This window comes from Nyctereutes procyonoides, unplaced genomic scaffold (genome assembly GCF_905146905.1).
Source record: "Nyctereutes procyonoides isolate TBG_1078 unplaced genomic scaffold, NYPRO_anot_genome, whole genome shotgun sequence".
Classification (NCBI taxonomy): domain Eukaryota; kingdom Metazoa; phylum Chordata; class Mammalia; order Carnivora; family Canidae; genus Nyctereutes; species Nyctereutes procyonoides.
Genome location: NW_026575120.1, coordinates 17,763,324 through 17,788,003, shown reverse-complemented (window position 1 = coordinate 17,788,003; position 24,680 = coordinate 17,763,324). Strand labels below are relative to the sequence as shown.

General features: G+C 38.7%; 1 protein-coding gene across 2 annotated transcripts in view; it reads left to right on the top strand.

Annotated features, from left to right (window-relative positions):
* The window catches only part of KAT6A (lysine acetyltransferase 6A), a 115,602-nt gene extending 102,140 nt beyond the window's left edge, over positions 1-13,462 (top strand). For both annotated transcript variants that reach the window (XM_055335154.1, XM_055335153.1), the window contains exons 13-17: positions 528-759; positions 1,495-1,702; positions 2,893-3,495; positions 6,333-6,645; positions 8,776-13,462. In XM_055335154.1, coding sequence (XP_055191129.1) covers positions 528-759; positions 1,495-1,702; positions 2,893-3,495; positions 6,333-6,645; positions 8,776-11,507 — 4,088 coding nt within the window. In that variant the 3' untranslated portion in view covers positions 11,508-13,462. The remainder of the gene's footprint in view (positions 1-527; positions 760-1,494; positions 1,703-2,892; positions 3,496-6,332; positions 6,646-8,775) is intronic.
* The last annotated feature ends 11,218 nt before the right edge of the window (positions 13,463-24,680 follow it).

Here is a 24,680-nt window from a genome sequence, read left to right as displayed (position 1 = left end):
TTAAGGTGAGGTAATTGTTAGGAGAGCTTTGGCTGAAGTGAGAAATTGTCATCTGATTCACTTGCAGAAGAACCACAATCTTAACAGATAGGATTACATAAAAATGAAGGCATTCTTTTGTATTGTTCAACAATTCAGGTATATCTGTTGCCATCTGGTGGTCCAAATAAAACATGCAAGGGAGGTTCCCCCCATAAAATAAAAAGGATTATTGCCTTAATCTTGTTAATGCAGCCTGTTAATATGAAGTCCTATGATTTTTTAACAATTTGAATGTTTTAACGTGATTTATAGTAAGTATAGATAGAGTAATAATAACCTAATGTTCAGTATGTACAAATTACGTAATCTTGTGGAAATATGTGTTGGAGTAATTTTTCAATTTTGTTCTTTTTCTTGAAGGAATATATCTTTGACATTATTATTGCCTATTTTGCTTAGATTGGTTGTGAAGAGGGGATTGCTATTTTGGTGAATTAGCCTATTTTAGGCTCTCTGACATATTTGTGATTCGGGGGTTTCTTTAGGTTATTTGTTATCAAAGCGTGAAGGCCAAGCAGGGTCTCCAGAGAAACCATTATCCGATCTAGGTCGTCTTTCCTACATGGCTTATTGGAAAAGTGTAATATTGGAGTGCCTTTATCACCAAAATGACAAGCAAATCAGCATTAAGAAGTTAAGCAAGTTGACTGGAATCTGCCCTCAAGACATTACTTCCACACTCCACCACCTAAGAATGCTGGACTTCCGTAGTGACCAGTGAGTATCATACCCCTTGGCACACTCTCAAAAGATAATTATGTGGAAGTGTTTGGATCAGGCAGCCATATTATCAATAAAAAGGCATAAACTAATATAAGTGGTACATTTAGTGATCCTGAGAGACCATTTTTATTTCTGTGATATTTGATACCATTGACCATATTTTCTTTTTAACTGTTTTTTTCTAGTCTTCCTTCTAACTTTTGGACCTATGCTATTGAATCTTTTATTTTCTAATGTTGGGAGCTCCTTCACAATACAGGAAGTAAATAAAAACTCTAGAAATAACGTCTAATAGAATATACCCATGATTTTTTTCCATGTAAGTGATACAAAATAAAATATAGGACAGGGGAAGTTTAATTTCCCCTTATCTAGAGAGTTTGGGAAAAGATCACAGAGAAAGGAAGGAGGCATTGGACTAGAAAGTTGGACAATAGAGATATTGTACGGGAGAGTAGCAGAAATTCCAGAGATGGGAAGTGTGAGACAGTGAATGGTTCAGATGACTTCATCCATTGCTCTTGTTGACTGTGAAGTATCTGTCCAATTCTGTATTTCTTAGCTATCTCGTATAGTGACATATTTCTATATTTTATCCTCCCAAGCAGGCCATTTTTGAAGCATTTGTCATCATCTCCAGGGTTCTGTGGGGGTTATAGCTCCATATTCATTGTCAGGCACTCCTTGTACACACACCATTGATTGTTGTAAACTTTGCTTTGGTTCCAGATTTGTGATAATCCGCCGGGAAAAACTTATCCAGGATCACATGGCAAAGCTTCAGCTGAATTTGCGACCTGTGGATGTAGATCCAGAATGCTTGCGCTGGACTCCTGTCATTGTCTCCAATTCTGTTGTCTCGGAGGAGGAGGAGGAGGAGGCCGAGGAAGGAGAAAACGAAGAGCCGCAGTGCCAGGAAAGAGAATTAGAGACAAGTGTAAGGGCATGAGTAGTCTCTATTTTTGATGAGGGAAGGCTCTATTTTTGACTTGTTCATGAGTATTTGTGAAACATGTTACAATATCTTAAACCAATACAGTCAATTCACATTAGAATTTCATAGTTGATTTCAGTGATGGAGATTTCAGAAAGACTGGGTTTTGTTTACTTATTTGTGTATTTTTAAGCCGTGGATCATTAGGAGACCTTCAAATTTGTTATAATGTGTTACATAGAACTAAGAATTTCTTACCAGAGTGCTGATAAATGGCTAAATTTTAAGCCATGTAGTAGTAATCGAGGAATCTGAGTTTAATTCTGACCATTGTTAAAAAATGAAACAACGATCCCTTTTCCTTAAAATAAATTTAAGGAAATAATGTGAACATGTGTATGTTTTCTAGTAGAGCATTAAATAATTCAGTGGTTACCCAAATGTCTTTAGCCATTAAAGGGTTAATGAGGGAATGTTAACATTGTATAGTTTTCAGTATTTTTCTTCACATGATGCATACCTTTCTCTGTTCTTTTTTTTAAGTTGTGCTTTCATCCTTTAAAAATCTATGTCCTCCTTTGAAAAACGTAAACAGTTTCACACCCCTGTTTAATGTAATTTAATTTTCAAAATGAAATTAAATATTTAGAATAAAAATAAATCAAAATAATTACATTTTCTTTCATTTTTTTCAAACACCCTCTTTCTCATGCCCATGCCCCAGAGCCCATCTCCTCTCTGTTTATAAACTTTATTGCTGAGAAATTTGGTAAATTTTTATCATTTAATATTTATAAGAACAGTGCTATTCACTTTGTTTATTGAAGGTGGGATTGTATAGTGGCTAAGAGCACTAGCTCTTGGGTCAGACTGCCTGGGTTTATATCCCAGCTTCCGTATTTGCTGTTGCATACCGTAGGGCAAGTTACTTGTATTTTTTGTGCCTCAGGTACCTTGTTTGTAAAATGAGGGTATAATAATAACACTTCATACAGTGGTTGTAAGGATTGAATGAATCTTAAAAATTATTTAAAGCAGTGCCTAAACCTGAGAAATATTCATGATAGCTATTAAATAATACTTTTATTTTTTAAAGCTCCATTTTCTTATCTCTGTTTTTAAGAGGTCAAGTAGGAGGTATAACCAAATAAGACTGAAAAATTAACCAGCATGGTTTTATTTTCTAAAATCAGGTGGGAAAGTCTGCATCTCGAGAAAACAAAGAGCAAGATTCTTATTCTTCAGTAGAAAGTGAAAAGAAACCAGAAGTTACAGCACCAGCCAGTTCGACCCGTCTGAACAAACAAGTCCTTCCCCGTGATAGTCTTCCTGCAAATAATCAGCCATCCCGGAGAGGCCGCTGGGGGAGGAAGAACAGAAAAACCCAGGAACGTTTTAGTGATAAAGAATCTAAACTGCTCTTGGAAGAGACATCAACTCCTCAGGAACAATATGGAGAATGTGAGGAAAAATCCGAAACCTCCCAAGAACAATATACTGAAAGTGAGGAGCAGTTGGCAGCCTCTCAGGAGCAGTCGAGCCAGGATGGGAAGCCAGACATTCCCAAAAGAAGACTGAGTGAGGGGGTTGACCTCTGGCGAGGACAGCTCAAGAAGAGCCCCGAGGCACTGAAGTGTAGGTTACCTGAAGGCAACGATAGGTTGCCCCGCCGCTATAGTGATGGTGACAGGGCTCTCCTCAGAGGCTTCAGTGAGAGTAGTGAGGAGGAGGAGGAGCCGGAAAGCCCTCGGTCCAGCTCCCCACCCATTCTGACAAAGCCCACATTGAAGAGAAAAGTAAGGCAATTTTCTTTGTTTGTTTTTTACTTGTCTGTTCTTTCCCCAGTTGCAGCTTATTGTATATATCTGTCTATCCTTGGATTCCAAAAAAGTAAATATAGAAACTGTTAGTGTGTTATTTTTTTTTTAGACTTTATGCCTCAATATATTGTAGCTTATGATCTTCCCAGTGAACCTGTGAAATGTGGAGATGGCTTCTGTTGTTCACGAAAGTGAACACAGACATCATAAGCTTATTGAAGAGCTGACAGACTTTTTCAGCTTGGTGTTTTGATGTTGTAATCATGAATTTCAAAGATTTAAAAAATATTTTAAAGTATGCAGAGATTAGAAATGTTTATGTTAGAAAAGGAGGAAAGTATTTGACAGCTGGACGAGCAGTGGTGCCCTACGTTGGGGTGCTCAGAATGATGCCATTCATCTTGGATGGGACTTTTCCCCGTGTTCTCATCTTCCGTCTCCATCTCTCCCTTTTTTCTTCCAGTGGTTTGACTTAACCTGGTTTTAAAAATATTTTCTCAACTTTATTTCATCATCTTGCAAAGTTGGAACAATAGCCAGTTTATAAATACGTTGTGATGATGATAATGAGTTTTGGCAAATTGTATACCAGAACCATTGCAGACTGTGGAGTGAGTTTAAAGCATTGCCACAAGCCAGCCAGACTGAGCTCAGCCCCCTGGGTGGAGCCACCATAGTAGTGGGGTGCCAGCTTTCATCCAAAGCAGTAAAATTGTTCCTTTCCTTAGCAGAACCTTATGGAAAAAACAAGTAGGACTTTATATAAAAAAAAATAAGTTTTTAATTTTAGAACACTTTTAGATGTATGCAATTATTGCAAAGGAAGTACAGAGAGTTCTAAATTCCTTACACCCGGTTTCCCCTATTCTTATGTTGGTACAGCACATTTGTCACAACTAGTGAACCAGTGTTTTATTAACTAAAGTCCATACTTTTTTTGGATCTCCTCAGTTTTCCCTTATGTCCTTTTTCTGTTCCAGGACTGCATCCAGCACACCACACTACACTTAGTAGCCATGCCTCTTTGGTTCCTCTTGGTGAGGACATTTTTTCAGACTCCTTGTTTTTGACTACCTTGACAGTTTCACGAGTTCTGGCTAGGTTTTTTAGAATGCCCCTCATGATAGTAGAATGGGGTAATGTAATATGTTTTTGGGAAGAAGACCACAGAGGTAAAGTGTCATTTTGTCACATCATATAAAGTGTCACATTTGTCACATCGTATCTTGTTATATATGTATGTATACACACACCTATACACCAAACACAGAGTATTACTGCCATTATGACTTTTCACTATTGATGTCAGCCTCGATCCCCCTGTTTGAGGTTGTGTTTATCAGGTTTCTCCACTCCATTTTTCCCCCTTTCCCATACTGTACTCTTTGGAAGGTAGTCCCTGACAACAGCCCACACTTCAGAAATGTGGAGAGTTACACTCTATTCCTTAGGAGCAGAATATCTGTGTTAAATTTTTGGAATTCTGCTTCGTTATTTACTCATTCCCACCCATCTGTTTGTTTCTTCAAGCATTTATTTATACCAGCATGGACTCAGATATTACTTGATACTTTGAGTTATAACCCAGCAGTACCAACTTGATTTAATGTGTTGCTCAAATTGTTCTAGCTTTGGCCATGAGGAGTCTTAACTTAAAGACTAAAACTAAAAGTATCCCTTTAACTTAATATATGCCCTCATCATTGTGAGGTTTTTTTGCTTTGTTTTGAGCATTTCCTTACTTTCTAGTACTATAGAGTATTCTCAGTTCATCTTGTATATTTCATGTTCCAATCCTAGAGTCAGCAATTTTCCAAAGAGCAGAAACAGACATGATTAACCTAATTTGAAAGCTATATTGTCAAGTAAAAGGAGTAGTAAATTTAAATTTAGAGAAAAACTGAACACTGGCTAACTCTGCCATTCATTACGTGATCGTGAAGACTATAGCTTTGCCATTCCAGGCTTATATTGCTTATTTATAAGATAAAGTTATGCTATTTCCCTATGTAACCAACAGAATATTATATAACAGGCAGTGAGATCATGTACAAAATACTAGAAGTTCTTAAAGAAATTCTCTTGACTGGGAATCAGAGACTATGTTTTCCAGCCATTTCTATACTGACTGGATACGTGACCTTTCACAAGCCCTGTAGCCTTTCTCACCTCTATAGAATGAGGGGATTAGCTTAGATCATCTCTGGTGCGTCATCTTTATCATTTTGTTGTATCTATTGTAGGGTTTAAGGTATTCAATCAACCCTAGTACAAGATTGTGCTTAATGTGCCAAATTCCAGTAACAGATTTATTACTTTTGAAATGCTTCACTAGCATCAAGAAATACGTATCGGCTCCATATTTTTACATTCTATGACTCCTTATGGGTGGTTCATAGCTCATGAAAGTATCATACAGCTTTGCTGATGGTTCTGTTTAGAGCTATGAAACAAACCTTTTTTTTTCTCTCTTGAAGTAAAGAGAAGTTAAAGGATCAGCTTCTGTGTCATTTCAGGATTGACACAGGCATTTTCCTAGGGTGTTAAATTTAACTGAACTGTTAATGGAATTATAGTATCTGCTCTTTGGGCATGCCTTTTGCAAAGTTGCATTCAATTATCCAACATCTTTCTGTGATGACTTTATGCATAGTATCTTACCATAGTATTTTGAAATAATACTTAAAATCTGTCTTGGCAAACCATTTTATATGTGCTAATTCTGTTAGGTTCAAAAACTATAAATTATGTTATTAATAGAAATTATAGTATTCGTTACTGTAAATAAAATACTTTCTTCCTCTTTTAAATAGAAACCAATTCTTCACCGAAGAAGGAGGGTCCGAAAACGCAAACACCACAATAGCAGTGTGGTCACAGAAACTATTTCAGAGACTACAGAGGTGTTAGATGAGCCTTTTGAAGACTCTGACTCCGAGAGGCCGATGCCAAGATTAGAACCCACATTTGAGATTGATGAAGAAGAAGAGGAAGAGGATGAAAATGAACTCTTCTCCAGAGGGTACTTCCATCGTTTGTCCTCACAGGATGTGCTCAGGTGTCGATCCTCTACTAAGAGGAAATCTAAAGATGAAGATGATGATGAAGAGTCAGATGATGCCGATGGTATGTTTTCAGAACTGTTGCTTATGGAAGTTTTATTGTTTTTGAAGAAACAGGCTGAAGGTGATAGCTCCAAACCCTTCCAGCAAAAGGCTGAAAAAACGACACATGTCCCAAATGAAGGGCGGTCGACTTGGTAACCTCTCAAAATTTGTGTGAAGTATACTCACCCCCTTTTTCTCATTGAGCCCTCTATCTTTTTAAAAAAAATTTTTTTTTCTAGTTTCCCCTTCCATATAGGACCTATTTTTGCCTCTGTAGAGAATATCTTGCTGTTAGGAAGTTGTTCTTTTTTGTCTAATCCTTTCTTAGCCATTATGTGGATCTTTAGTTAATGGGTGGATTGAACTTTGCATCAGGAAGACACTGAAGTAATAACCCTTTATTAGAAAGCAAACTCTGTGGACTTACCTATTTTGCTAATTCTTATATGCTGAGTGCTTAAAATAGGTACTTAGTAAATATTGCTATAAATGGATACATACTAAGATGATGGTTCTTAAGATCAGATTTGTGTAAATTGGACTTGCTTCACATCTGTTCAGGAATTCTTCTGAATCATATCTCTAATGTGCCTTTCTCTGCGAGTAGTAAGTTTCTAATAAAATGCCTCAGGGTACGTTAAATTTCATGGCATAGCAAAAAATCCAGGGATTTACTTTTAAAATAGTCTTGTCATTTAGCAATAAATTGGGGCTTGTATATGTGCGGGGTCACAGGCTAGTCATTTACATCCTACCTTAAGGTTTCTACCAGTGCATCATGCTGCCTGCATAAGCAGAGTTTGCCTTAATGGGTGGAGTGGGGCAGGGGCTGTCAAACTGAGCATTTTTACTTTGGCAGGTGAATTTGGAAGAATCTATTTGGCCATTTGTGATGGAGATATAGCTTTTATTTATTAACTAATTGAGCTATTTATCCTTCTTTTAAAAAATAAATTTGCTCAATTTCATATCTAGCAGAAACTTGTGTTTTCCCCACTCATATTTTTATATAAGAAGTACTTTTAAAATAGTGGTAAGATGAGTGCTTTGCTTTATTGTAAATGATTTTCCACAGTTTTATTGTGTTACACTTTGAGTTTTATAACTAGGAAACTAAAGACTTATTGTATAAATTTGTCTCTTCAGTAAAATTCTCTCTTGGATCATTGTAGACTAAAATAATATCCCCTGTTTAAGTTCTTGTTGACTTGGACAAATATTCTCTGATGCAGCCATTTCCTTTCTTAATTTTCAAGTTATTATTGCTAACTGCCTTTTTAGCTCCCTCTTAGAAATCCTATTCTTGCCTTGGGTTCTTTCCTTTAAAAATTAATGGGAAATGTGAATATACTTAATCCCGCATTGTACTGGACACCTAAATGTGGTTAGAAGGGTACATTTTCTGCTATGCACAATTTACTACAATCTCTAAAAATAGAAAAAAGTAATGGAGAGAAAATAATGCTAATATCAAATTTATTTCTAATAAATCATTGTCATTGGTGCTTTCACTTTTTCTTTAGGTCAGTATTTGTCTAGGACTAAATGCCTTGTGGCTATTCCTGTACAAACACAACATTGAGCAGTTTTTCATGTAGGATTGCTTAGTCATGGCCTGGGGTAATTAACTCATGATATTACCTGAAGTAATGATTGTATGGGAACCAAGAAAACCAGAGAGATGATATAAATTGCAAACAGGAGAGAGAAAAAAAAAAAAAGAGACAAGCTGATTTTTTACTTACACAGTAAATACCGCTTGTCTGAAGTAGTTGTAATAACTGCCGAGCATTTGCATCTTTACACAGCTTTCTCCATTTGCTAGAGGAAAAAACTGACATATAGACTAACTTCTTAAAGCCGTGCGATTGGTGATGATAAACCTGATTTTTAACTAGTGGGTGGCAGCAGAGCATTGACTGGGATTCTCTCATTGTTCAGCCAGGTCACTGTGTGACTTTAGAAGAGCTCATTGATTAGGTTTGTCCTTTCAATTCTTAACTTGAAAGTGAAGGTAATCAGGAGTTTGTGATGATTAGTAAAACCATTTCCGTTGCATGTATGATCTCAGAAAAAGGCACTAGTACAAACACAAAATCTTGTGATTTTTTTTTAATGTGATGTTTCTTTTTTTATCCCTCCTGTATAGACACTCCTATCCTAAAGCCAGTATCTCTCTTGAGAAAATGTGATGTGAAAGATTCTCAACTTGAGCCAGATACATCCACACCTATGAAAAAGAAAAAGGGGTGGCCCAAAGGCAAAAGCCGCAAACCTATCCACTGGAAGAAAAGACCTGGTCGCAAACCAGGATTTAAGTTGAATCGGGAAATCATACCCATTTCTACTCAAGAATGCATTGTTGAGCCCATAGTCCCCATTCCTAAACAAGGACGTAAACCCAAACTTCAAGAGAATGAAGAAACTGTGGAACCAAAAGAAGACTTGCCTTTAACTGAAGAAGGGAAGGAAGAAGAGGAGATGCACGCGGAAGCAGAAGAGGTTGAAGAGGGAGAAGAAGAAGATACAACCAGCAGTGAAGTTAGAGCAGCTTCTCCAGTGGATAGCAACAGTCCTGAGACAGAAACAAAACAGCCTGAGATAGAAGAGGAAGAAGAGAAGCCCCGTGTCTCAGAGGAGCAGAGGCAATCAGAGGAGGAGCAACAAGAACTGGAAGAACAGGAGCAAGAGGAAGAGGATGAAGTGGCTATTGAGACAAACCAGAATGAGGACCATGATGCAGATGATGAAGATGATGGTCATCTGGAACCTACCAAGAAAAAAGAGCTAGAGGAGCAACCCATTAGAGAAGACGTCAAGGAGGAGCCCGGTAGTCAGGAGTCTTTTTTAGATACTAATATTCAGAGCAGTAGGGAGAATATAAAAGATAAAGATGAAACAGAACCAGATTCTGAAGAGGAACAGACTTCCCATGAAACATCCATGGTATCAGAGCATATGCCAGGGTCTGAGGATGATCATGAAGAAGATTCAAACTCTAAGGAAGAATTAATTGAGCTGAAAGAGGAAGAAGAGATTCCTCACAGTGAACTGGATCTAGAAACCGTGCAAGCAGTGCAGTCTTTGACTCAAGAAGAAAGTAACGAGCACGAGGGAGCCTACCAGGACTGTGAAGAAACTCTGGCAGCATGTCAGACCCTGCAGAGTTATACCCAGGCTGATGAAGACCCTCAAATGTCCATGGTTGAAGACTGCCATGCTTCGGAACATAATAGTCCCATATCTTCCGTTCAGTCTCATCCCAGCCAGTCGGTCCGTTCAGTCAGTAGTCCCAACGTGCCTGCCCTCGAAAGTGGTTACACCCAGATCAGCCCGGAGCAAGGATCCCTGTCCGCACCCTCTATGCAGAACATGGAGACCAGCCCCATGATGGATGTGCCTTCCGTATCCGACCACTCTCAGCAGGTGGTGGACAGTGGCTTCAGTGACCTGGGCAGCATCGAGAGCACCACAGAAAACTACGAGAACCCCAGCAGTTACGATTCTACAATGGGCGGCAGCATCTGTGGGAATAACTCTTCGCAGAGCAGCTGCTCCTACGGTGGCTTGTCGTCCTCCAGCAGCCTCACCCAGAACAGTTGTGTCGTCACTCAGCAAATGGCAAACATGGGCAACAGCTGCAGCATGATGCAGCAGAACAGCGTCCAGCCTGCGGCAGCCAACTGCAACATCAAGTCACCTCAGAGCTGTGTGGTGGAGAGGCCCCCCAGTAACCAGCAGCAGCCGCCGCCCCCACCCCCACAGCAGCAGCAGCAGCAGCAGCAGCAGCAGCAACAGCAGCAGCAGCAACAGCAGCAGCAGCCGCCCCCACCGGCGCCGCCGCCGCAACCAGCACCACAGCCTCCACCCCCCCAGCAGCCGCAGCAGCCACCGCCGCCCGCCCCACCACCACCACAGCCCCAGCCCCAGCAGCCACAGCCTCCACCCCCGCCGCAGCAGCAGCCCCCGCTGTCGCAGTGCAGTATGAACAACAGTTTCACTCCAGCGCCCATGATCATGGAGATCCCTGAATCGGGAAGCACTGGGAACATAAGTATTTATGAGAGGATTCCAGGGGACTTTGGTGCTGGCAGCTACTCTCAACCATCAGCCACCTTCAGTTTAGCCAAGTTGCAGCAGCTGACAAACACCATTATGGACCCTCATGCCATGCCTTATAGCCATTCTCCTGCTGTGACTTCCTATGCAACCAGTGTTTCTTTGTCTAATACAGGACTGGCTCAGCTAGCTCCATCTCATCCATTAGCTGGAACCCCTCAAGCACAAGCCACCATGACGCCGCCCCCAAACTTGGCATCTACCACCATGAACCTCACGTCACCTCTGCTACAGTGCAACATGTCTGCCACCAACATTGGCATTCCTCACACCCAGAGGTTGCAAGGGCAGATGCCAGTCAAAGGGCACATTTCCATCCGCTCCAAATCCGCGCCACTGCCCTCTGCAGCTGCTCATCAGCAGCAGCTGTATGGCCGCAGCCCACCAGCGGTTGCCATGCAGGCCGGCCCTCGTGCGTTGGCTGTTCAGCGTGGCATGAACATGGGGGTTAATTTGATGCCGACCCCCGCTTATAATGTCAATTCCATGAATATGAACACCTTGAATGCCATGAACAGCTATCGGATGACACAGCCCATGATGAACAGCAGTTACCATAGTAACCCTGCCTACATGAACCAGACAGCACAGTATCCTATGCAGATGCAGATGGGGATGATGGGGAGCCAGGCCTATACCCAGCAGCCTATGCAGCCAAACCCTCATGGAAACATGATGTACACTGGCCCCTCCCATCACAGCTACATGAATGCTGCTGGCGTGCCCAAGCAGTCACTCAATGGACCTTACATGAGAAGATGAGCAAGATGAACTTGCAACTAAAAACTTAAATATATATAAATAAAGGAACCTTTTATACTGACAAACCAGAGAAAAATGGACCTTTTTCCAGTTAAAATATTGCTGTAGATTTAGAGGAATTTTTCTTTGGTTTATTTTATTTTTTAGAAAACCTGGTCTTCTCTTTTTTTGGGTTCATTTTGTTCTGGGTTTTGGTTTTCTTCACAATCTTGAACATTTTACAATAGAACTCATCTAAAAATGGATTTGGGGATAGGGGAAACATGCACAAAAATCTTTTCATAATTAAAAAGAGCCTTACTTTCTTTACATACCACATGGACAGAATTTGTGTAAAAGCGAATTATCTTTATTTTATTTTAAAATGTGTGTTTCCCCTCACTGTTTGCAGCTCCCAATGTTGTCATTTTTAAATGTTATATATACATCTCGGGGGTTAACCAGACCCTTTCCTCCAGACCCAACCTTTCATTTCCTACTTCATTCCAGCAGGAGGCACTTACGGGAGACTCGGATGGGGACATGGAGAACAACCCAAGCTCCTTAAACTTATTATTATTGTTAATATTATTATTATTATTATTATTAATAAAGCGAGGCAGGAAAATGCTTCTCCTTTTAAAATCCCCTCCACTCCCCCCACACACATACACACATGCACAAGCATACACACATACACACCACACACACACACCTCTTGAAACTTTTCCCCAAGAATGTTTCTTTATAGTTGGACTACATTGAAATGTTTGTTTTTCTTAAGTCAAGTGTAATATAATTTTTTTCTGTTTTTATTTTGTTTTTGTTTTACTATTCCCACTCAGCACTCAGAGACACAAAAATACTGTAAGTCTCAGTTAACAGCAGAATCTCAGAGGAAAGCTGTTTGCAATCCTAATCCCGCCTTGGAGGAATAAAGATGGTCAATTAACAATCAAAAAGAGGAAATATACCTCTTGTTTTTTACCACCTGGTGAATCAGCCATAACACATATTCCATACAGCCTCTTGTTTTTAAGTATGTACTTTGAGATGCTAAGGGTCTTGATTCTTGAGCCTTCGACTCTGACTAAACCCAAACAGCAGTCCCCAGTGATTAGCCTCTTACTTAAAGTGTTGATGGATGACTGTACATTTCAGTGATTTGAAAAATACCTGACAAACATTTGACACTGTTTATGTCGGAAGAGATGACAGAAGGGAGATCATGGTGTGAGTTTTATAGCTACTTAAATGATACATACCTCTAGTTTTCATTTGTCTTGAGATCCTGAGTTCATTCCCTGTGAATCAGAGTGCACCAGCCCCTCTCCTGTGAGTGGTTAAAAGAGAAGAGGGATAAACCAACCACCAGCATAGTAGGGCAAATCTGGACAGCAGGGTTTTAGCAGGTTCCTATGTTGCTTCCAACTCCCATTATCTTTTCTCTCGTGCAGCCAGTTCGCCCATTCTCTTCCTATTACTTGCTCCAGGGATAGGTAAAAAAAAAAAATATATATATATATATATATATATATATATATATATAATCTATATATATGTTCCATCATTAGAAGATGGAAACTATTATACCACTTGGTATGTGCAGTCAAATATCCAAAAGGGGGAAGTACTGCTTAAAGAAATACCTGTAAGCATTAAATCCTCTCCTTTATTTGTACATTTTATATAGATAAATTTTTGAAGTACTAATTAGGCATTAAATTTTTTCAGATGCACAGGTTTGTTGTTTTTTTTTTATACACTTTAATTGACTTTCTCAATTATAAACGTGTTAGGTAGAAAAAGGCAGAATTCCACATCTTCCCACTATCGATTCTGAGCATGTGCAAGGCTGTGTAGGACCCAGTTTCTCTGTATATACTCTTCCAGTTCCCAGTCATCCTATGTAGAAAGTGCACTGTGCTGCCCTCTCCCTACATCTTCAGCTCTGTCATTGCTTCCTGGTTGGGGTGGGGACGGGGTGGGCCGGGAGGGAGGTATGTTGGGAGGAGGGTGGGTCAAGGCAGAAGGAGAAGCTGTTGAAAGGAGGGCCGTGAATTCAGTTTCAGTTGGTTTGCGGTTGTGTTTGGTTTCATTTGTTTCTTTAAAAAAAAAATTCAATCGGGCAGCTCCCTTTTCCACAAGCCTTTTTGTGACTGTAGAACTATTGTAGAGAAAATGTTCTTTTCTATATTATAAAAGAAATTATCCAACACAGTAATATTGGTACCTGTCATTTTTTCACTTCTGTTTAAAAAAAATGTATTTTTAGCAAGATAACTTGGGTAATCTTCTAAAAAAGAAATTTAAAAACTCACTGTTAGTGACTTTGATGCCTTTTAAAAATAAGAGCTTTTTCATTTCATTCCATCTTTAAAATTTTTTATCTTTGTTGTAGAATATTAAAAACTATTTTAAGAAAGATAAAAATTCTCTTTAAAGAGATCTCTAGAGTGTGTGAATAGAGCTCCAGATGCCTCTAAAAGCCGCATGTACAAATGAAGCTAAGTCTATTCCTGTCTGTTTATATTTGCTTTTCCTGTTTTGTAACCTCTTTGTACTTTGTTCATGGTGACTTGTAAGCTACGGGGAAGGGGTGCCTAGATGCCTTTGTATTTCTCCATGTCATGCGCTCCTGGGCCAGTCGGTCTCCCTTCCTCTCCTTGTATGTAATATCACTTTTTTTTCCCCTTTCTAGCAAGTACTTTCAAAAGAACTCTGTACATTTTAACATAAAAAAAATAAATTATGTTGAGCCATTTTGGATGTCTGTCTTGCATGTGCAATTTTTCTCCCAAATATTTCAAACTCTCCAGTTCTTTTTCTATACAATAGAGACTTAAGCCTTTTTCACATTCCCCTTTATACACCGAGTATAAGTTCATGGTGGTCTTTACTTTGAAATGCCAGTCTTTGCTCATATATATATTTAAATGCTGACAATATAGATCTGTTTCCTTTTCCAGTGAAAATGGTACCATATCCTCACTTTGGATTTTTGAGAGAAATCCATTTGAAAACTTAAAGGGACTGTAATTCAGTCAACCAAAGAGCAGAAATACAGTAATAAGTGGCTCCTAGAATTGGAACGAAGTTTTCTCATCTCAGCTTACCTGATCACATCACAGAGGAAGATTTGCCAGAAATCAAGGTCTTGAATATTAATGATCTTTTGATCTTTTCCAAGTTGTACTTGCCTCTCTTCATTTAGAATTTTGGAATATGAGGCAGGCTCTAGAAAATTAGATTTAGCTTTGAGAGACTGACAGCTGGGAGTGGGGCAGTGAGCCAGGTACAAGTTTTAGCTGCCACTCTTCTGAGGAGTTCACGAAGTGTCCGCGAGGTACCCATAGCCAGGCATTTGTTCTCCGTCTCACACCATTCAAGGTTTAGGCCCTAGAGTCAGGTCATCTCCAGAAAAGAAATTACCTGTTTCCCTTGTGTTTGCTTGCTGAAGTAACCATGATTTGGACCCAAGACTTACTTGTACCATGCAATCATTGGTGGACTGTCTGCAAAACAAACTTCCTGTCTTTGCTACTGTTAAGTGAGTTCAACATAATGCAGTTCTGATTTTGCTACAAAGGAAATGTGACCCAAAGAATGTATTCTAGACTTTTTAAAGTGTTAACACCCCCACTTCATTCATTCATTCATTCATTCATTCACTCATGAGAGAGAGCGAGAGAGGCAGAGACATAGGCAGAGGGAGAAGCAGGCTCCATGCAGGGAGCCCGATGTGGGACTCGATCCTGGGACCCCAGGATTACGCCCTGGGCTGAAGGCAGACCCTCAACCGCTGAGCCACCCAGGCATTCCCCCCACACTATATTTAAATTACATTTAAAATCTTCAAAATAGAAATTGAAAAAATCAAATTGGATACTTCCATGTATAGCCCAATCATGAATGATCTCAGTTTCTTACTTTCCACCTTCTGGCCTTTTCACTCTATCAGAAGGTAGATGGTGGGAGGAAAATGATAATACACACACTGCATGTATGTTGCTGACAGCCTTGGCCTACCAGTGCTAGGATCTACTGCCCTGCACTCAGTAGCTAGGGTGCCAGGACATCTTACACCTCTTGAGCATCTTGCCTCTCTGAGCACCTCAGGTGGTGCCCCGTGTCCTCTATAGCATGGTGACAACGGTGCGTGTTCCTTGAATGCTGGAGTCTGCCAGGTAGACCGCTCTGGGTCTTCAGGGTTCTCCATGTTAGGACTGGGGCAGTGTATCCTGGCTTTAGTTCTTCCTCCTGGCTTTCCTTAATGTGCAAGATACAGCTCAACAGTGATGAAAATGTAAAGGCATAGTGGAAAAAAAACCTGGCAGAAGAGAGGAAGAAGCAAGATAATGACAGGTGGTGGGGACGCAAACTGCATTTTCTTGATGTGACTTTCAAGGAAACTAAAAATTGAAGTGACACATTTCCTTCAATTAACTCAGAAGACCACATACAGTAACATTTCTTAGGTTAGCAAATGTCTGGAATTCTTGAGCATGGTCATCCAACTAAAAGCTGACAAGCCCCACAACAAAACTTATTTGTTAATAAATTTCTGTTAAGGGGCAGGATGGATTTGTGACCTAATGCAGCAGAAACCCATGGCTTTTCCAAAGTGACAGTTATAAATCAGGTTTAATGAAACTCCTTGCTATATTAATGAGGAGCCTAAATATTGCTATGCCTATTACATAAGGCCTATTACATAGGCCTATTACAAAAAGGCGGCAGGTGTAATTTCTGCCTAAAATAAGGAAACCCCTGGGGAATGATGGGCTTTGGTTTTTGAGATCTTTAAAACACTGAGCAGAGAGAGCCTCAGTGAATTGTTTTCCAGCGATTTCTGTGGATAAACTTCAAGTGTGAGATAATATATTCTTGTCATCAAGAAAAAAATGTTCTAGCATTTAACTCTACTACACAGACATCTCTGAAAGCCACATTTAAGCAACATTCAAAAAAATTTAAACATTCTATGAGATGACATGTTTATTTTTAAACAACCATTTTTTGGTTTATACATGTACAAACATGAGCAAACAATGACAAGTGGATGAACTGGCGTCAGCTGGTTGCCGGTACTTAATGCACAGAATTGCGCTCTGGGACAGCTCGCTGGTGTTTCTGTGAGTATGCATTGAAACACTGACATCTGGTTAATGTTGGGGGACACAAGCCATTCATATCACTTCTCAAGTTATTTAAGTTGGCCTTAGAGACCTTTTTGAGCCCCAGAATCTTCTATTTTTGGAAACTTCATATAAAACCTTTCTAATTGGATCCTAAGTTTAAAGAAAAATATACATAAAACTTCTTTGCTAGGTCTAGGGCTCTGCCCCATGTACAAGTTCTAATTTTTTTTCTTTAAGATTTTATTTATTTATTCATGAGAGACACAGAGAGGCAGAGACACAAGCAGAGGGAGAAGCAGGCTCCATGCAGAGAGCCTGATGCAGGACTCGATCCCAGGACCCTGGAGCACAACCTGAGCCAAAGGCAGACGCTCAACCACTGAGCCACCTAGGCATTTCTCTAATTGTTTAATTGGTGTATTACTTTTTTTTAAATGTATTACTTTTAATAAAGTTGATTGCCTTAATTTTTAAAAATAAAAGCAGCTGTAGTCAATTATGTCAAAATGATTGAATCTGATCATAGTTTAATAGAAAATGAAAACATTAAGTAGGAGGCAGATATGGAAGTTTTACCAAGCACAAGGACCACTTGTAAAATTGAATACACCGTTTTTAAAAAGTTTGTCTAGCTCCTATTTACAGGAAGTAACTAAAATTGACTAGGATTCCTAACTTGACAGGCCCAAAGGACTCTTGATTGAAAGTTGTAAATGTGAAAACTGAATAACACGGAATATTGCAAGAACAACTTTACAGGGCTAAGGAAGTAATTCTACTAAAAATTACAAAGGAAAACAAAGCAAAACAGACCCAAACCAGCCACTGTATATAGCTTATCTTTGTTGAGTTGCTTAGTTAGGGCTCCCAGGCTATGGGATGGCCTTCATCAATCTGATCCATCCTCCTTGGTGCAGCAACTTGGTCTTCAGCGGGCTCCTCCCCAAGCTGCCTCCTCTGCTGTTCCAGACAGCCCCCCAAAATGTGAATATGCCCAGAGAAGAAGAGTGACTTGGTTCTCAGCATCTTTTTGTGTCTGTTATATTATGAAAATAGAATATATACATAAGAGTCCATAAGACATGTACAGCTTCATGCATCTGTTTAAAGTGAATATCTCTGTACAACTACATCAGTTCAATAAATAGTACAGCAGCCCAGAAATCATTGCAATTCTCTTTTCTGACCAAAGATAATCACCAGACTTACGTGATAGGTACTTCCTTAATTTTAAAAAAATATTTTACTACTTAGGTATGCATTATTTTTTTTTAAAGATTTTATTTACTTATTCATGAGAGACACAGAGAGAGGCAGAGATACAGGCAGAAGGAGAAGCAGGCTCCCTGTAGGGAGCCTGACATGGGACTCAATCCCAGGACCTTGGGATCACAACCTGAGCCAAAGGCAGATGCTGAACCACTGAGCCACCCAGGTGCCCCAGGTATGCATTCTTAAACACAATAGTTTCATTTTGCCTGGTTTTGAACTTTATAGAAATGGGATCATGACAACATAGGGAATATAGTCAATAATATTGTAATAATGTTGTTCATATGGTGACAGATGGTGACTACACTTACCATGGTAAAGCACTGTGTAAGTTATAGAATTGTCCAATCACTATGTGGTATTCTTGAAACTAATATAACATTGTATATCAAACTATATTTCAATAATAAAATGTTTTAAAATAATGCATTTTCACTCTTAAGTTTACAGTATCTAAAATTTTAATTCAGACCTCATAGCTATCTCCTGAAATTTAAAAATCTATTTTAGGAGTAAAATTGGATCATGCATTTTAAAAAAGCCTGTAACACAAATGGAATAATTTTCTAGAAGTTCAGATGGTCTAAAAATATTTGACAATTTTACAAACCTAAAAAATACATGTACTAAATCTTTAAAAAAATGTAATTCTGCATTTTGCATCTGGTTTGCCTCAACAAATTTGTTTCTGATGTTGCATGTCACTATGATTCCTTCCTCTTCGTGGCTGTGCAAGATTCTATCATGGGGCTGTACAAAATGTATTAATACCTTCTAAAGTTGACATAGATTGAGGTATTTCTAGTTGGGGTTATCATGACAATATGGCCATATTTAATCCTGTGTCAGTCTCCTGTTACACATTTGCAGACATTGTCTTAGTACTGTCCTGGGAGGGGACCTGCTAGATGATAGGATGTAACTTCAGTTGTACTAGATACTGCCCGAGAGTTCTCAAAATAACCACATAATTCTTTTCCTCCCATCAGCAGCTCTATGAGAGCTCCTGTTACACACATTCTCTTCAGTATTTGATATTTTCAATTATTTTAGTCTTTGTCAATCCAGTGAATGTGTAGTGGAATCTCTTCGTGGTTATATTTTGCATTTTACTGAATTATTAATTATGTCTCTCATGAAACACCTTTTCATGTGTTTATTGGATCTTTGAAAGTCTGCTTTTGTGAGATGTCTGTTCAAGCCATTTCCCTGTATTACTGCTGAGTTCTCTTTTTCTTGCTGACTTCGGGGAGTACGTTATGCATTTTGGATGTGACTTCTGTCCGTTACATGTAGTACACATATCTTCTCTCATTCTGTAACTTGCCCTTTCCCTTTCTTAATGGTGCCTTTTGATGAACAGAGTTCTTAATGTGATTTAGTTCAATAATATTTTTCTTAATGGGTAGAGCTATTTCTGCCTGGATTAAGAAGTCTTTTCCTACCCTGAGATTATGGTAGTATTCTCTGTAGAGTAATTTCTAACAGCTTCATTGTTTTTCTTACACGGTTAATTCTTTAATGTATCTGGAATGATGTTCATTTATAGCATGAGTTAGGGGAACAGTTTCATTTTCTTCCCACATAAATACACAATTTCAACACTATCCCTCCACCACTTCTCTACATCATTTGTCTAGATGCATGGATGTATTTTTAGACTAGGTCTGTATATCTATCCTGGACTATTTATGCATCAGTCTGGATATCAACCCTGTATTGATTACTGTAGCTTTATGAGAAGTCTTGCTATTAAATGAAGCAAGTCCTCCTAAGTTACTTTTCTTCTTCAGGAGTGGTTAACCCTCTATTTTTAGAATTAGCCTACTAGATTCCTAAAAAGATTCTATTGACATTTTATTGTGATTGCATTAATCCTCAAAATCAATTTGGCAAAAATCGATAACAGTATTGATAGTCCCATTCATTGAACTTGATTTTGTATGAGTACTTTAATTTCTATCAACATTTTTTTATTGATTTCTGCACAGAGGTTCTATTCATTTTAGAGAGAGAGAGAGAGCAGGGAGAGAGGCAGAGGAAGAGGATCTGAGAGCAGATTCCCCATTGAGTGTGCAGTCCCACTCAGAGCTCAGTCCCACAACTCATGAGGTCATGACTTGAGCTGAAACCAAGAGCTGGATGATCAATTGAGCCACCCTGGTGGACCTAAAAATATTAACTTTAATTAACGTTTATTTTTGGTGACAGGAATATCAGTGACTTCTGTATTTTGACCTTGTATCCTATAACCTTATTAACTCAATAATAATAATTTACCTACAGATTGTTTGTTTGTTTGTTTGTTTGTTTATTTTTCTGGGATCAACCCCTGCATTGGGTTTCTGTTCAGCGGGGAGTCTGCTTCTCCCTCTCTCTCTCCCTTGTTTGTTTTACATTTTTTAATTTAAATTCAATTTGCCGGGAGATCCCTGGGTGGCGCAGCGGTTTAGCGCCTGCCTTTGGCCCAGGGCCCGATCCTGGAGATCCGGCATCGAATCCCACGTCGGGCTCCCGGTGCATGGAGCCTGCTTCTCCCTTTGCCTATGTCTCTGCCTCTCTCTCTCTCTGTGTGTGTGTGTGTGTGTGTGACTATCATAAATAAATAAAAATAAAAAAAGAAAATTAAAAAAAATTCAATTTACCAAAATACAGTATATCACTCAGTGCTCATCCCATCAAGTACCCCCCTCATGCCCGTCACCCAGTTACCCCAATCCCTCGCCCACCTCCCCTTCTGCAAACCTTTGTTTCCCAGATTTAGGAGTCTCTCATGGTTTGTCTCCTTCTCTAATTTTTCCCACTCAGTTCCCCTCCTTTCCCTTATAATCCCTTTCACTATTTCTTATATTCCCTGTATGAGTGAAACCATATGATGATTGTCCTTCTCTGATTGACTTACTTCACTCAGCATAATACCCTCCAGTCCCATCCATGTCGAAGCAAACGGTGGGTATTCGTCCTTTCTGATGGCTGAGTAATACTCCATTGTATACATAGACCACATCTTCTTTATCCATTCATCTTTCGATGGACACCGAGGCTCCTTCCACAGTTTGGCTATTGTGGACATTGCTGCTATAAACATTGGGGTGCCGGTGTCCCAGCTTTTCACTGCATCTGTATCTTTGAAGTAAATACCCAGTAGTGCAATTAATGGGTCATAGGTAGCTCTAGTTTTAACTCTTTGAGGAACCTCCACACAGTTTTCCAGAGTGGCTGTACCAGTTCACATTCCCACCAACAGTGCAAGAGGGTTCCCCCTTCTAACATCCTCTCCAACATTTGTTGTTTCCTGTCTTGTTAATTTTCTCCATTCTCACTGGTGTGAGGTGGTATCTCATTGTGGTTTTGATTTGTATTTCCTGATGGCAAGTGATGTGGAGCATTTTCTCATGTGTTTGTTGGCCATGTGTAGGTCTTCTTTGGAGAAATGTCTGTTCATGTCTTCTGCCCATTTCATGACTGGATTTTTTTTTTTTAGGTGTTGAGTTTGATAAGTTCTTTATAGATCTTGGATACTAGCCCTTTATCTGATATGTCATTTGCAAATATCTTCTCCCATTCTGTAGGTTGTCTTTTAGTTTTGTTGACTGTTTTCTTTGCTCTGCAGAAGCTTTTTATCCTGATTGAGTCCCAATAGTTCATTTTTGGTTGTTTCCCTTGCCTTCATAGATGTATCTTGCCAAGATACATTTTTAGCTTGTGGCCAAGTTCGAAAAGGGTGTTGCCAGTGTTCTCCTCTAGGATTTTGATGGATTCTTTGGTTTATTTATCTATATTGTCACATCATCTTTAAAAAAATGTGAGTTTTCTTTCCCAATTTTTATACTTTCCCCCCTTTTTCATCGCTAAGTTGAACCTTCAGCACAATGTTGAAGAGAAGTGGTAAAAGTGGGCATACTCTTAAAAGACAAAAGAAGATTCACTTAATCCCTAGTTTTAAAAATAGTTTTATCATGAGTGGGTGCTGAATTTTATCAAATGCTTTTTCTGCAACTATTGAGAATTCTTATGATTTTTTTCTCCTATAATCTGTCAATGTGGCCAAATGTTGATTGCTTTTCTAGTGTTAAACCAATATTTGGGGAAATATATGGGTAAATCTAAACAATTATACACACGTATATGTATATATTTAAAATATAAGATGGCAATTTCATATGAGTTAAAAGAGGATAAAGTGAGTTAAAGTGTTTTAATGTCCTTACATTGTCCTAATATTAGCTATTGATAAATTTAGGATGCATATTTTAATTTCCAGGGGAATCACAAAAGGAATAGAAACAGAATGTATAACTTCCAAAATAGTATGTGGGGAAAATGAGATGATAAAATATAATAATAAATCCCCAAGAAGGGAACAAAGGGGAGGGAAAAATATGACAGGTAGATTAAGTAGAAAACTCACAATAAATAGACTTAAAACCTAAATGTGTCCACAATTAAGTGATTTCTAAATGGACTAAACATTCCATTAGGAAGACAAAGATTGTTAGGAAAAAAGAATCTAAAAATTTCATCATATGCTGCTTGTAAGTGAAACAAAAAACTTAAGAATATCAAAAATCGTTAAATAATAATAAAAAAAACCAGGAAAAGGCATGTCAGGAAATTACAAACCGAAAGAAAGCTACTATAGCTATATTAATACGAGGCAAAATAGAACTTAAAGAAGAGGGATTAAGTAAGATAAAGAGGGCTACTTAATAGCAATGTTTTAACTGACCAGCAAGATATAAAATTTCTAAATTCATATACTTATTAACAATTCCAAAATATTTAAGCAAAAAGGGCAGAACTATAATAAGAAATTTTAAAAATCTATAGTCACACTGGCACATTTAAAAAATTAATCAACTTTATTTATTAGAGCCATTTTAGGTTCACAGTAAAATTGAGCAAAACATACAGAAAGCTCCTATACAAGCCATCTCCATATGTGCACATCTTCTCCACAATGGACATCCTCTACCACAGTGGTAGTTTTTACAACTGATGCACCTACACTGACACATCAAAATCACCCACAGTTCCTAGTTCATGTTAGGGTTCACTCTTGGTGTTACACTTTCTATGGGTTTTGACATGTTCCACCTTTGTCATACTATACATAATAGTCTCACTGTCCTAAAAATCCTGTTTCATCCTGTTCATTTTCTCTCTTACCTAACCTGTTTCAACCACTGATGTTTTTACTGTCTTCATAGTTTTTGCCTTTTCCAGAATGTCATATAGTTAGGATCATACAATTTGCAGCCATTTCACAGGGGGTATTTTCACTTAGTAATAAAGATTTAAGTTTCCTCCATGTCTTTCCATGGCTTGAAAAAATTCATATGAACGTTGAATAATATCCCATTGTCTGGATGTACCACAGTTTAACCATTCACCTACTGAAGGACATCTCTGTTCCTTTCAAGTTTTGGCAACTATGAATAAAGCTATTGTAAACATCCATGTATAGGTTTTTGTGTCAACATAAGTTGGGATGGTTTTTTTGAATTTTTATTTAAATTTCTGTTAGCTAACATATGGTGTAAAATTAGTATCTGGTGTACAGTACAGTGATTTGACATAAGTTTTTAATTTGGGTAAATCTAGGTAGTGTGACTGCTGGCTCATATAAAAAGAGAATGTTTAGTTTAATTTAGTTTTTTTTCCCCTGAATTTTTATTTAAATTCTAGTTAGTTAACATGTAGTGTAATACTGATTTTAGGAGTAGAATTTAGTGATTCATCACTTACATATAACACCCAGTACTCATCACAAGTGCCCTCCTTAATCCCCATCATCCATCCAGCCCATCCTCCACCACTTTCTCCATCAGCCCTCAGTTTGTTTGCTATCATTAAGAGTCTCTTATGGTTTGTTTCCCTCTCTCTTCCCCCCACTTTTCCCCATATCATATGTTCATTTGTTTCGTTTCCTAAATTCCACATACGAGTGAGATCATATGGTATTTGTGTCTGACTGACTTATTTTGCTTAGAATCATACTCTCTAGCTCCATCTACATTACTGCAAATGTCCAGATTTCATTTTTGATGGCTGAGTAATATTCCATTGTATATATACACCACCTCTTTATCCATTCATCTGTTGAAGGACATCTGGGCTCTTCCCACAGTTTGGCTATTGTGGACATTGGTGCTATGAACATTGGGGTGCAGGTGTCTCTACCAATCTATATTTTTATATCCTTTGAGTAAATACCTAGTAGTGCAATTGCTGGATTGAAGGGTAGTTGTATTTTTAACTTTTTGAGGAACGTCCACACTGTTTTCCAGAGTGGCTTCACCAGTTTGCATTCCCACCAACAGTGTAAGAGGGTTCCCCTTTCTCCTTGCCAGCATCTGCTTCCTGTCTTGTTAATTTTGGTCTGTCAGGTCTCAGGTGGTATCTCATTGTAGTTTTGATTTGTATTGCCCTGAAGATGAGGGATGCTGAACACCTTTTCATGTGTCTGTTGGCCACCTGGATGTCTTCTTTGGGAAATGTCTGTTCATGTGTTCTGCCCATTTCTTAACTGGATTATTTGTTTTTTGGATGTTGAGTTTGAGAAGTTCTTTATAGATTTGGATACTAACCCTTAATATGATGTATCATTTGCAAATATTTTCCCCCATTCTGTTGGCTACCTTTTAGTTTTATTGTTTCCTTTGCGGTGCAGAAGCTTTTAATCTTGATAAAGCCCCAATAGTCCATTTTCGCTTTTGTTTCCTTTGCCTTTGAAGACATGTCTAGCAAGAAGTTGCTGCAGCTGAGGTCAAAGAGGTTA